General features: G+C 39.7%; 1 protein-coding gene across 2 annotated transcripts in view; it reads right to left on the minus strand.

Annotated features, from left to right (window-relative positions):
* Positions 1-13,623, minus strand: part of STAG1 (stromal antigen 1) — a 151,121-nt gene that overhangs the window by 117,101 nt on the left and 20,397 nt on the right. For both annotated transcript variants that reach the window (XM_009887368.1, XM_009887367.1), the window contains exon 4: positions 2,279-2,375. In XM_009887368.1, coding sequence (XP_009885670.1) covers positions 2,279-2,375 — 97 coding nt within the window. The remainder of the gene's footprint in view (positions 1-2,278; positions 2,376-13,623) is intronic.

Raw genomic sequence — 13,623 nt, forward strand, 5'->3', positions numbered from 1 at the left:
ATGGTAGATTTATAAACCTAGCATCACTTTCAAAGTTTCCTGAGGAACCTCCTCCCAAGCTAGTTGTCCTCCTCCTTTGGGTTAATGATCGCAAAGTTGGATATATTATCAGTAAGCATTCAGATCCAAAATTGGGAAAGAAGGCTGGAGAATCCAAGACAATGAGTGGAGCAAACTGAAAAGAAGAAAGTTCGGGAATATTAAGGAAGATAAAGCAGCCATTGAGATTCACGAGGAGTTGTTATTTATCAGCAATGGAAACAAACAAGAATGTCAACAAAACCTTTAAAGGGAAATAAAAATGTCACAATAGAGCATATCACCTCCCCATGAAACAGAAACTTGGTCTTCTTCATAAGCTACAGAAAATCCCCAGATTTCCATACCTCATTTCTATTAAGGACAGCTTAGTATCACCTTAAGTGAACTATTGATAAAATCCACTCTTTTCTGATAAAGTTTTTACTTATGCTAGAAAACAGACGTGCTACTGGAAATTGGAACGAACAGAACTGTTTGTGGGGATTTTAACCCTGTTTACAGCTGTTACTGTACCCACTGCAAAAATTTCCATAGAGAAATAAATCCCCCAAACACACTATACAGGGGATAAGTCATTTTTGCTTCCTTTCCCCTGTCATTGCTGTTTGGGACCAGAAGGTCACTAAAGCAAAGTCACCAGAGAGATATTGCTGAGGGTACAAAGCAGAATACTGAAAATGGATAGAACGTCACCATTTAAAAAAAAAAAAAGAAAAGTAGTAAATGACATCAGCCACTTGAAGCACTGCAGCTTCACAGCCAATAACGGGAAGCTTTTCTGGGAAGCAATTGCTTCAGCAGCATATGGTTGAGAGTGGGCATTCAGCCTGCATCACTCAGTAACAAGAGATTTAAAAAATATGGATCTTCTGAGATTATGAGAGTGCTGCTTTCCCTAACAAGGAGAAAGAAAGGAAGTAGAAATTAGAGAGCAGCAGGGGAGTAAAGATATATTTATGACATGCCTCCACCAAAAGCTTGCATCAACAAGAATAAAAACATATGGCCAAGGATCCCTTTGGTTTAATGCTGCCCAAATTCTTCGAAAGAAGCTTGTAGGTTGTTTTTTTTGTTTTTCATATACACCTTTAGGAAAGTGTTTTAAAAAAGCAAACAGAATACAACTACTTTCACATAAGCTGCCAAACAAGTCTGAAAAATACTTCAGGGAATTTGTGTGAACAGTACAGACATTGACACAGGCTGGTGATCTAAACCCTAAGCTTCAACCCTTTCACAGAACACTTCCACAGCTTCAGCCTTTCCTATCATCCACAAGATAAGTTTATTTCCTTAAGCTATGGAAAAAGGATTGCTGAAGCTCCTGACGGCTCATATTTGTTGGGACTTCACCTTAGACTTAAGAAGGAAGAAAAGGGACTTCTACCCAGATCATATGATATCTAAAGATATATTCCCATATCAGTTATAAAACGATGAAGAAGAATTTGTGAATTGTAGGTTATTTTAAATTCTACTTAAAGCAAAACATAGGAAGCATCAGGAAACAGTAAATAGTTTGGTTCTGGGAGCTACAGGGAGAGTAGAGCTCTGTCTGTCTTTCTTTTCAAGGCTGAGTTAACTGAAAAAAGACAACGCATTAAAAATTCATTAGAAGGTAGAGCGTGGCAACAGAAAGCTGGAAAGACTGACTGCCGTGTGCCTGGTAATGGAGACTGCTTAAATAGGGTATACAAGGCAGACCGCTTGCTGCTGACTTGATAAAGTATTACAGAGGAAGAAATAAGATTGGTGCTTCATCCAGAAGAAATCTTTCATGCTAATCAAAGTCAACTGAAGCCCAACTCATTCCTCTTCAGTTGAAAAAACCCCTCGTTTTCCTAAAAAGAAAGAAAAAATAGCAAAGTTAAGGTATAGCTACACCTACTAATTCTTGTAATTAAAAAAATTGGGAAGAAACAGAAAGGGGAAGTAAAGATACGCCTACCTTGATTAACAGATCTTTTGTCTCCTTTTGCTGACGAGTAGAGTGTCTCTGTGAGGATTTGTACACTTTAGGATGATGACAGGAAAGTGAGAAAAAGAAAGGGTAGGCCCTTGACAAACAAGCTTTAAATAAATTACTCTTGAATGTAGACAATATTTCTATATAAACCATGCATACGAGGAGTACCAATCCATGTGCCTCCCACATCTTTACCAGCATTTGCACTAACACACACGTTTGTATGACTGTCAGATTTATTCTATACAACTCGTTTCCAACGTTCTGTACCTCGACATCCTGAACACTGGATAAAGAAGTTGATTAAATCCAGAAGTGCTATGTCCCTGTCTTGTTTATATGATTCAATCCAGTCGTCCACCACAGACTGTCAAGAAAAAAAGAATACTTATCAGAGACTCTTAAAAAGTGCTTTATTAAAGGCAAATGACATTCTTTTCAGAATATAATTTTATAACTGAGCATTTATTTTGCATAATTATACATGTGTACAAATTCAGAAATCTATACACCTTCTCTCAGGGTGGAGACAGAACAAATATTGTTAGAGAACAGAATTATATGCATTGTTTTCTGGTATTGTAACTGTAGAATTATACAGGTTCAAATTGAAATTACTGTAATTCCTCAAAACTCTACTTGCAGTATTTATCCAGTTTCAAAACTGTGTTGAAAAAACAAACACTATGATTCTGTTCAGAATGACCAACATATATTCCCAGAAACTGATGAGCAGAAACACTTCGGGATAAAAATGGAATTTATATTGCATAGTGCACATCTCAGTATTTATAAAGGCCAAAGTAATGTATCAGTCTTTCAGAAACATTATACATAGTTCAGGAAGACAGAATGCAGTGAGGAATACTTGGTAAATAAAAATAATATACAGAAGTTGGTCTTACTGTCTTTGGGAGTCAATAAGCCGACTGAATCACAGTACATGAAGCTGAGTCACAGTTTCAAACCGCGCTCAGAACTATAAGTAGCCAGGAGATATTTTTATAATCACTCATATGCAGATGTAGCACACAGGCGTTACTATGTGTAATAGCAGGGAAGAGACCAGAAAGCATACAGGTGTCAAAAACATTTGTCATTTGTCATATCTTAATCTCTGGGGACACAAAATGTGCCTCAGTAGCTTGATGAGAAAGGACACTAAATTAATTCTGCCAGTCAACATAAAAGTGCAATCACAGCACCAGAGTCAATGGCAGATACACATCAGCTGAAAGGAGCAGAGAAATGTACAACGGTAAAGCCTACAGCTGCTACAGATACTTTACCCTACAGTTCTGACTACAGAACCCCAACAGAGCTGCACAGACCCGCAAGTTTTAAAACTCCAGGTGTAGGTAAAAACAAAGCAATGAGGACAAAGCGAACAAAATAACTATGGAAACGTTTAAAAACTGTTCTAGAAAAGCAAGAGGGTTGTGCAAGGTCCTTCCTCAGCCTGCTTCATGCTTAAGGAAGACATACATGTCTTCCTTATTGCATATTTTTTCATGTCACTAAACTACAGCATTTCAAGTTCCTCAGTAAGGAATTGTGCATATTTAATGTAACCAAACACTATGTTTTACTTATTTTACGAGGGGGGGGAAAGTCTTTACTGTTCCATACGTGTGGCAGCATTCATTAAGAGATGCTTGATTATGCTATCAGAGCACACCGTGCAAATAGATTATTTTATTTTGGAGAGTTCAGCTTTACAATGAATGTCTATAAAATTAATTTTAAAAAATCCTAAACACACACACACTGCCACCATCCCCATGCGACCAGCTTCCAACCCTGCTGAGAAAGAATGAACGAGGAAGACAAAATCCAAACAATTCAATCTCTTAGAAAAATTTTGCCTCTTGCTAGATCTAAGGATAGGATCTTGAAAAATCCCTCTGCAGTTTCTAGCTTATCCAAGTGCAAACTCCCGATTGCCAGTGGGACCTTAGCAAGCGTAGGAGAAAAGGGAAGCGGCAAGAAAACAGTTGTGTCTCTAACTAGAGACATACACAACTCTGAACTGAGCCAAAAACACTCCATGGTTAACTCAGATCACTAAACTCGTTCTTAACCCAAGACAGAATGAGACTATCAGGATTATCATGTTATTCAACAACCAGCATGAATCTCTACACATTCAATTTGCCAGGAAACTAAGTTTTTAGAGGTTTTGTCTACCAATACACACACACACGCGCGCACAGTAGGAGAAGCAATCTTACAAAGAGGTCCATCTGCTACTTAGAAAAAAATCAAAAAGCAACTCTTGGCCTCAAATTAATCTTCATGCAAGTTGAGGAAACATGAAGCAGCAGCACAAAAACAGTTATGTAGAATGCTTCACTGTTATTCCATCATGAACTTAGAACTGTTTCTGTAAGCATCCATCACTTCCATCAATCAACAGAATTCTCCAGGGCACATAAACCCAAATGTAGCCAAATGTAAAAATTATTTACTAAACCAAATATTGACAAAGATTAATGACCAGACTGCTGGTGTACTACCAACTTAAAACATTTGTTTGAACAGCTCTGTTAGTGTAGATAGCAGAACAACATGCAATTGCCAGCAGCTATTTTTTTCCCCTGAAGAAAACAGCAGCTGTGCTGGGTCAGACCCCAGGCTCACCTGCCCAACAGGGCTTATACACATAGGGAAAAGCATAAGAATAGGGCAAGAATATACTGATCCTTCCAAGTTGCTCTCTTAAGACCCTTAGGATCCGAGTGTATTTCTTCTCTCATGAATGTGTCTGAACCAGAAAGTTTTATACCTACATCAACTTGCAGCAACATGTCTCAAGGGTTAATTATTCACTGCAAAGAAAAAAAAATTTTTTTGTTTTAAACTTGCCAACTGCTACATCTATTTGATGCCACCTAATTCTTCTGGAAGAGGAGAAAACTGGCTGCATCAGAACAAGTATGGCCATCAGGTCAAGGGAGGTGATTCTGCCCCTCTGGCTCTGGGGAGACCCCACTTGGAGTACTGCATCCAGCTCTGGAGCCCTCAACATAGGAAAGACATGGACCTGTTGGAGTGGGTCCAGAGGAAGCCACAAAGATGCTCCAAGGGCTGGAGCACCTCTGCTGTGAGGACAGGCTGGGAGAGTTGGGGTTGTTCAACCTGGAGAAGAGAAGGCTCCGGGGAGACCTTATTGAAGCATTCCAGTACCTAACGGGGCTCCAGGAGAGCTGGGGAGGGACGTTTTACAAGGGCATGGAGTGATAGGACAAGGGGGAATGGCTTCAAACTGGAAGAGGGGAGATTTAGATTAGATATTAGGAAGAAGTTTTTCGCTGTGAGCGTGGTGAGGCACTGGCCCAGGTTGCCCAAAGAAGCGGTGGCTGCCCCATCCCTGGAGGTGTTCAAGGCCAGGTTGGACGGGGCTTGGAGCAACCTGGGCTGGTGGGAGGTGTCCCTGCCCAGGGCAGGGGGTTGGAACGAGATGGTCTTCAAGGTCCCTTCCAACCCAAACCATTCTATGATTCTATGAAAACAAGCCTCAAGCCCCTGTTTCTATTTTCCATGCTTCCGCCTTCTCTCTTCAAGCAGAATAATCTTACTCTGTGCCACATGGCTTACACAGAAACACTTCCATAGCTTTATCTTTGCTCACTCTTGTCACACACCTCTTAACAGTTTCTGAAGTCTACTATATTCTTCTTTGAGCCTGGGAAATCTCAGACGCTTTTCTGGAGTGTTAATAACTAGTTCAGCAGTATTTGTCCACTGTCCATGTCTAGGTTCTCATAAAACACTGCCTGTAGAAGCAATCCTTTCCTGAGAGACTCCTTTCCACACTTACTCCCATTTCTTGCTACAACACACTGCCCCTTCAGCTATACCACTGCAACTGTTTCTGGACTGTGCTATAAATATTGCCAGTGAACCCATCTGGACTAAAAAAAGCGGGGGAGTGGAAGAGAAAGGCATGGAGGAATATCTTTCAATTTTGTTTCTGCCTCTCTTAAACAATTATGTAACTGATTTTTGCAGGACTTCCTCAAAACCGTAGTATGAGTGCAGCTCATTTCCCTTCTGATGTTTTTTCTCTCTTCATATGAAAAGAATTGTGAGGCACATGCTATGTCCTCGGGCACTAAGGGCCCACTCTGGCCTATCTGGTATAGTACTTGTATTTTCAACCCAAACCATAAATGCAAGTCGCAGAAAAATAAAGCTGAGCTCAAGACTCACAGATCAGTCCTGACGCAATGTAGAGTCTTTAATGGCAGCAGTAGATAAATGCAAGTCGCAGAAAAATAAAGACAAGAAGCTGAGCTCAAGACTCACAGACCAGTCCTGACGCAATGCAGAGTCTTTAATGGCAGCAGTAGATAAAGCAAGCAGCAAAAATCAGAGTGAAGGTTCTGAGCAGGGCCAGCAGGCAAAGACTGCCTCCTGTGTCGTCTGGACCTGGCAGAGGATTGACAAAGCTTTAACTAAAAATGTCGAATGTTTGGGTGGGATTCATCTTACCTAACTTTACATGCTCAGCCCCTGTAGTCACACAAGCTACTCCCTTCATACTCAGCACAGCATGTACGTATGCTCACGTGTGCATACACATACATAGCCAATATTCAGTGGAGCTGTCACATAATTCGTTTGTCTAGAGCAGGTAGGCACAGTGAGATGAGATGAGATGGCTCCTCCTTAAAAACTCTCCTGATTACACAGAGCAGATCTCCGGTGACTGTCTGAGGAGCTCGGGTTGACAAGTCAAGAGCACACACCTGACCCGTCGGCACCAGCATGCTCACGCAAACCCTATTTGCTAATCCCTATACACCAAAGGGGTATTTTCAGTGCATCAAAATCAAAATAACACCCACAGATCTACATCGTTCAACCCCTCATGCACATTTGGCATGCTTGTTGGTAAGTTTTTTTAGAGATTACAGTTTAAGGCAACAGGAGATAATGAAGCCAGACTACATATGCTACAACAGTTGGAACTTAATCAAACTGTTGACTTTTGATGTAACAGAAAAGAGCTATAAAACTGAAAACACTAGGATAAAAAAAAAATAAGAGATACACATCAGACCTAAAATAGAGACAAGTATCAACTGAACCAAGAAAAACCAGCAGTAACCCAAATACCAGGAAAAAGGTCAAATATGGGTGAAGGAGAAATCAAACAACAGGCAATAGTGTAGTAAACGGTGCAACAAGCAATCCTTGCCAGACAAGGAATTATTTTGCATAAACATACATAGAGAGAAAGACTCCTGCTTAAAACAAGGATTTCTAACCAACAGTCTACAGGTTTCAGCAAACCCTCCAGGATGATTTTAGCTTGTAAGCAGCCTCCTTCCAGTCACCCTGTTCTCAAGAGCTTCTCAGACGTGAGCAAACTAAATTAACAGTTCTCACAGCAACAGCCCACGTTTGGTCACCATCTTCCCTAGAGATATCCCACCCTGGCCTCTTCCCCAGCGTCTGTCCCAAAGACAGAACTGACACTGCAGTCAGTGAAGGTGATGAGAGGAGGAGGGAAGGACCAGACAGCTCTTGGGCAAGAAGGTAGCTACAAGTGGGCTCCATCCACCAGAAGAATTCGTCCCCACCAGAGTGTTGTTGCCTACTTCTGCAAAACGCTTATGAAAGACAGTAAGAATAGGTCACATGAGTTGTTCTGGTGGTACCCATCTGCTTCCAGATGTTTTTACCTTCAGATGCAGTAAAGAGCATGGATTTACCATATGGAAATGTGCACTTGCATGCTGTGCATGAAATACATGATAAATGCAGCATTCCTGGGAAGCAGATCTAGAGTACACGTGCTGCAGCACTCTGCCCAGGTGCAGGAGATCCGTGCTTTTGGGACTCAACAAATTCAGTGCACGTGCACAAGGAAAAGGCTCCCCTGACAACAAGGTTATGAAGCACAACAAATGAGAAACTGCACAAAAAACTCGTTAGCTTCTCATCTTCATTACCAAACTGGAGTGAGGCAAGGAGCACTGAAACTGAATTTGGAGCAAAGTAAAAAATTTTCTAGCTCGTTTACATAGATAAAGGTTATTCCAGTACCACCCACACGACCCCCTTTCACTCCCTCCTGTCAGAAAACAGCTATACATATATACACATATACATATATATGTACATATATAGATATACATATACACACACATAGATGCACCACACCTCTCATTCGGTCAGCGTAACAAGTCCATACAAGTACATGTTACAAAAATGAGACTCTTAAGCACTAAATTATTTTTAATCTGAAAATGCTTCTATTCTTATGAGAACTGAGTGAAAAATCAAGGTCTTATGCTAATGGCAGCTGTACAGTACAAATACATAGTCAGTACAGAGACTTTCAAAAGCCCATAACAGCTTTCAAGAGAGTGTAATGGAAATTAACTGTCCGATGACTCTAAGAGCTACCGTGCACCATAATTAGAAGAATATGCCAAATAGGCAGCCCTACAGAAATAAGAAGCTCGAAGAAAATCAAGCAAGTAGCAGAATAGATCCACAGTCTGAGTAAACAACTTAAAATCAATCACAGAGACTCGCAGATACATTGACCTTCACATCTCAAAGTCTGCTAGAAGATAAATAGGAACATTTTGTAGTATTGAAGAGAAACAGCAGCTCAGATTGCCAGTAAAAGCAAAAGTCCGATGCAATGAATGAAATAACGAAGCTAGTTATCTTATTACCTCCTGGAGGCTTTACAGCGATTAATCCATTTCATATTCCTTCAGTGCAAGAACATTACTACATTTAGGAACGTTAAATGCTGGAGGAACCAGAGGGACTAACTGTAGATGATACCTTGCCAGCTCATGTAAATTAGCACAGTCCCACTAAATACTAATGAAAGTTGATTTCGAAAAAAGCTATTTCACAATTTAAATGAAGTAACAATCTGGCAGCAGTGCTACTAACACAAAGTGAAAACAAATGACACTATAGACGAAGTGCACGTTCAAGTGTAAAATCTGAGTCAACTGTAAACCAAGGCAAATCAGGTACAAAGAAAATTTAAATAATTTGCCATTTCATACAACTGATCATGGACACGCTTCATTTAGAGTGAATATGACAGAACAACAAATTACTCTAGAATGGGTGCACAGCGTGTTTACATTAAAGGTAGGAAAAAAAAAACCAAAATCAAAGCTTATACTTCTTCTGCCAATAAAATGAAGGTACTCAAATGACATTCAAAGCTTATTAAAACAAAAAAGGAATGCAGAGTGAAATTGAAGATTTCAATTATCTGTATAAAGAGCAGCCCGAAGAGAAGATAAAAGCTAGAAAATGTGTTTTAACAGACAGTGAGAAGAACTTAGAGTGCACTGAAAATAAGAACACAGGGAAAGAAAGGGAAGTAGTGAAAGACTTATGATGCTCTGCGTAAAAGATTTTTTTAAGTGAATCTGTGAATTAGTTTTTTTAAAAAGAATGTAAGTCTTTTAAGGTCAAATTTGGTGAAGACTGAAGTAATTAGACAGTTACTGGGGAGAAGGTAGCTCCTAACGTGGAAATATGTGCAATTTAAGACTACGCAGTAGATAAGATGACTGTTTGGTTGCATTCCAAATTGCAGGTAGTAAGTCTAATATACACACATTGAAAAACCTAATATAAGGTTAACAAAAAAGAACTGTAGATTGAGGAGCTGCAATTTATTCTTTTTCCTCTAAAGATGGTCGTTTTAAGTTATGAAAGAGTTCACACTTCGCTAACACCTAGCAAGCACTTTCTGAAAATTATTCTTTTTAAAGAAATCTTACTTTAATGTAACAGTACTTACTTCTTGCTTTTTCATCATAAGCAAAGATGGGAAAATCTGCTTTATGCAATGTCTACCGATACAAATTTTTTTTTCCCTGAAGCACAGAGAGGGAAGGAATACAATCCTAGAAGTATTTACTCCCAATAAAACTAAGGGATTCTTACTTTCCATACAGAGATATCTGTGTTTGGCATTTCATATAAATACGTATTTCTAAGCAGTAGAATAGGCATTAAGTATCATCACGTGGGGAAATCAGTGTAACACATCATATGGAACCATCTGGAAGAAAAAACACTACTGAAATATAGAAATATTTAGTTCTCTTACAAGAGTATTAGAATGCCACAATTCAATTGGTGTTACACTAACGTGCATAAAAGGTACTGAAAACAATTCTTCTTTCAAATGGATTAAAATCACAGGAACTACTGAGGACAAGCACTCTTGTCACAGCAGATCCACACTGCTCAGAGCTCCATTTCCTCACCTAAGAAATGACGGGTGGACCATTCAATGGCCTCACACCAAGCAGATTTTCCACTACGGTACAGAATTTTTGTAGGTGCTAATCTCTCACAATTGACATGCTACACGATTTCCAAGGGGCTGTGTCTAAGCTGGGTGAATCATGGTCAGGAATGGTTCCGAGATGCTACAAAGCATCAAAACTACTCATATACATTGAACATGAGAATTAAAAAACATCCTTAGAGAAGTGCAGAAACAAAAACAGTTATTCCAACAAGAGAGATCTATCAATTAATTAAAAAACACGACTCAAGTTCCTTTGCTAGCATACTTTGTAAAGATTTCACAGATCACCCCAGATACCAAAAAATGATGACATTCTAGAGAGCAGAACACTTCTCCAGCTTTAAGTACAATGGGTATTTTCAAGTATAAATGTTTTCACGCACTGCACTACTGGCACGTGCATTCACATTAACAGCAAAATCATCCTACATCTTATTACATCACAAGGCAAAAGAATTCTTTTCTGCAGAAAAATTAATTTGGTATTAAGGGATACCCCTCTAATTAATTAATGTTTCATCTGGTGGCTAAATTGTTCCTAGCATAACAAACATGAAAGTATGTACCTAGCTTTAATTTTGTTTTTCTTTTAGTTCTGTAGCATACAACCAAACAAAAAGCAAGATTAGGCTGCAGAAGAAATCCATCTAGCAATATGAATACTAAATACTAGTTTATGTGTCAATAATAGTTGCAGTTATTTTACCTTGTAAACTTTAGAGAATGCATACTTAAACTCCTAAGGAGCTTCTGAGACAGTTTGGGGAAACCCAAAGTTATTATCCACCCTTCAAGTTGGAGACTACAGCATTATTAAAATACAACCAAGGACAATTAAACTAAAACACGCCTTTAACACAAAAAACATGGATAATACTTATATGTCTGTCTATTATTAATCTTCAAAGAGCTTCACTCCCAGAAATAGCTGAGGCCGATGCAGAGACACCATCGAGCAAAGAGGACTCCCTTCTCCAGTGGAGAGAAGAGACACTCAGGGAAGAGAAAGCCTTTCCGGCTACTGAAAACACAAACCCCACGTTCACCCTGAGCTGCAGTCAGAGGTAGGGAGAATTCCCCAAATACATTTCTGCCTTCTTATTCTCCTTCTCAGCTGCCAGAGTTTCTTAATCTGTCAGAGACAAGATACTGGACTTTCAGTACGATCCAGTTACAGCTGCTCTGATGTTTTTAAGCTCAAGCATATATGTAAAAGCATATGTGTAAAATACAATCCCTCCTAAATAAGGTAGATATGGTGATGGTTATACAGCCGTTCTAATCCAGAATAAGTCTGAACTGCTGCCAGAGATGAGCTGAATCAGGGAGCTGATCCAGCTGAAAAAAAATCCACCAAAGTGTCAGGTTCTAATTAAATCTGTTTCTTGATATGACTACAAAACACACAAGAAAGGTGTAAAAAAACATCAGCTGTAGGTGTGGGAGAAGGTGGGACCAATCTGTTCAACAGCAGTCTCAGTTTATGCAAGATTAAAGCAGGCATATAACAAGTTTTTCTAACCAGAAGCCTTGGAAGGGCTGAGGAACGCTGGGATTATCTATACTGCATACTGATTACGTGATTAAAATAACTGAGAGAGAAAATTCCAGGGAGTTGAGAGAAGTAAGCAAAGCAAAGCTTAATCCGTGCAGAACATGCTAGGGACCAGCTGATAGAGCTGTGCAGCCACTGGGGTTTGCTTTACTATCAAATTCCTTGGGGAGAAGCCACCCCAAGGAGCAGCCTCGCTCTCGGGGGGAGGAGGGGGACACCAGCTGTCTTCTCCAAGGCCAGCGCCACCTCCTGCTCCACGTCCACCAGACCAGCTCCCCGCTGCAATGGCCAAGGTACCCGTGACCGCCAGCACAGGGGAGCAGCTACTGCAGCGAGAGACCTGACGGGGAACAGTGACGTTCAAGACTTTGGCTCGGCCTCTACAGTTGCTAAGTTTGGCCCACCCAAACTTCTTATCAATGGAAATTAATACTGCTATTACTATAGAAAAATGAGTGTTGTAAAAGAAGCTGTTGGCTTAATACAGGAACGGTTGGCAATTCTGTCGTCTGAGCTGTGCAGGGAGGTAGTATACAGACCATAATGGTCTGTTTCTGCCCTAAATGCTACGAAAACACAAAAATTACTGAAATTATATAGGTTGTGCCATACTAACAAGATGCTTAAAGACACATCAGCTCTTTAGAAGAATGGACTATCTTGCGTTTCTTGTACAGATCATCAAATCTCAAAGTGACAGAAAAAGATACCGGAGGTACGAAGAATTTCAATCAGAAAATAATTTCCAGTACAGGTGTTGATGACTAAAAGTCATCCAAATCCGATACCTTATGATAAAAGGAACTGGCAACCATGCCAGCAAGGTGCTAGTGCAAAGAACAAAAAAAGAGCGCTGCTGAAAGTGGTCAGTGTTTCCTTTACCTCTTTCATATTATTTCCAACAGATCAAACATGTAACTACAAGGGATGCATACCCTTTATTTTTGCAGGGAGTAATTTCGAACCTCAGTCCACAACAGACAGGTGGATAAACACTGAAAATCAGTGTAATATTGAAAACAATATTGAAAATATTATTAACATTTCAGAAGTATATTAAATTAATATTAATGAAAGATTTTTAATCCTTTCAGGAAGATAGCTGAAGGGAAAAAAAGGTCTCATGATGTTCCTGCTCTGATACACAAACTTTCTAGCCAGTGTAGTACTGTGAACAAGAGTCACAGCTTGCCAACGTGAGTGCAGTAGATGTCAAAGATGACAAAAATCTGAGGAACTGAAACTTAAGAAAAAAAGAAGACAACTTCTCATGACAGGGTAAACAGTGCTACAAATGAAGCTTTACTTGAACAGGGAGGGAACCTCAAAGGACTCAAATCCACATGTGCCAAGGTGTGTGACACAAACAGTGAAGGAACCACATACATTCCTGATTTCTGGAGAGACAAAGAAGAACTAATGGCACAATGAAAAATTCCATTTCAATATACTAGAAAACTCTCTTTGGATACATATGCTAAAATGTTTGTTAGCACATAATGGAGCCTTATTTACTCTGCATCTCGTCGAACGGACACCACAATTACTTCTATCAGCTGAGCTTAAGCAGATGGGTCAAATATATTTTTCAAAATCAGCACCTAATCTGTAATGAACTGCTAACATCAATTAAGGGTAATTGGTAACACACAATATATTACAGAGTAACCAAGGCATAGATCTGCTCATGTTTTGGTATTGAACACCTCTTACGATTACTGATGTTTCTCTCTGATGTTCCGAGGG

This window comes from Charadrius vociferus, unplaced genomic scaffold, assembly GCF_000708025.1.
Source record: "Charadrius vociferus isolate BGI_N301 unplaced genomic scaffold, ASM70802v2 scaffold406, whole genome shotgun sequence".
Classification (NCBI taxonomy): domain Eukaryota; kingdom Metazoa; phylum Chordata; class Aves; order Charadriiformes; family Charadriidae; genus Charadrius; species Charadrius vociferus.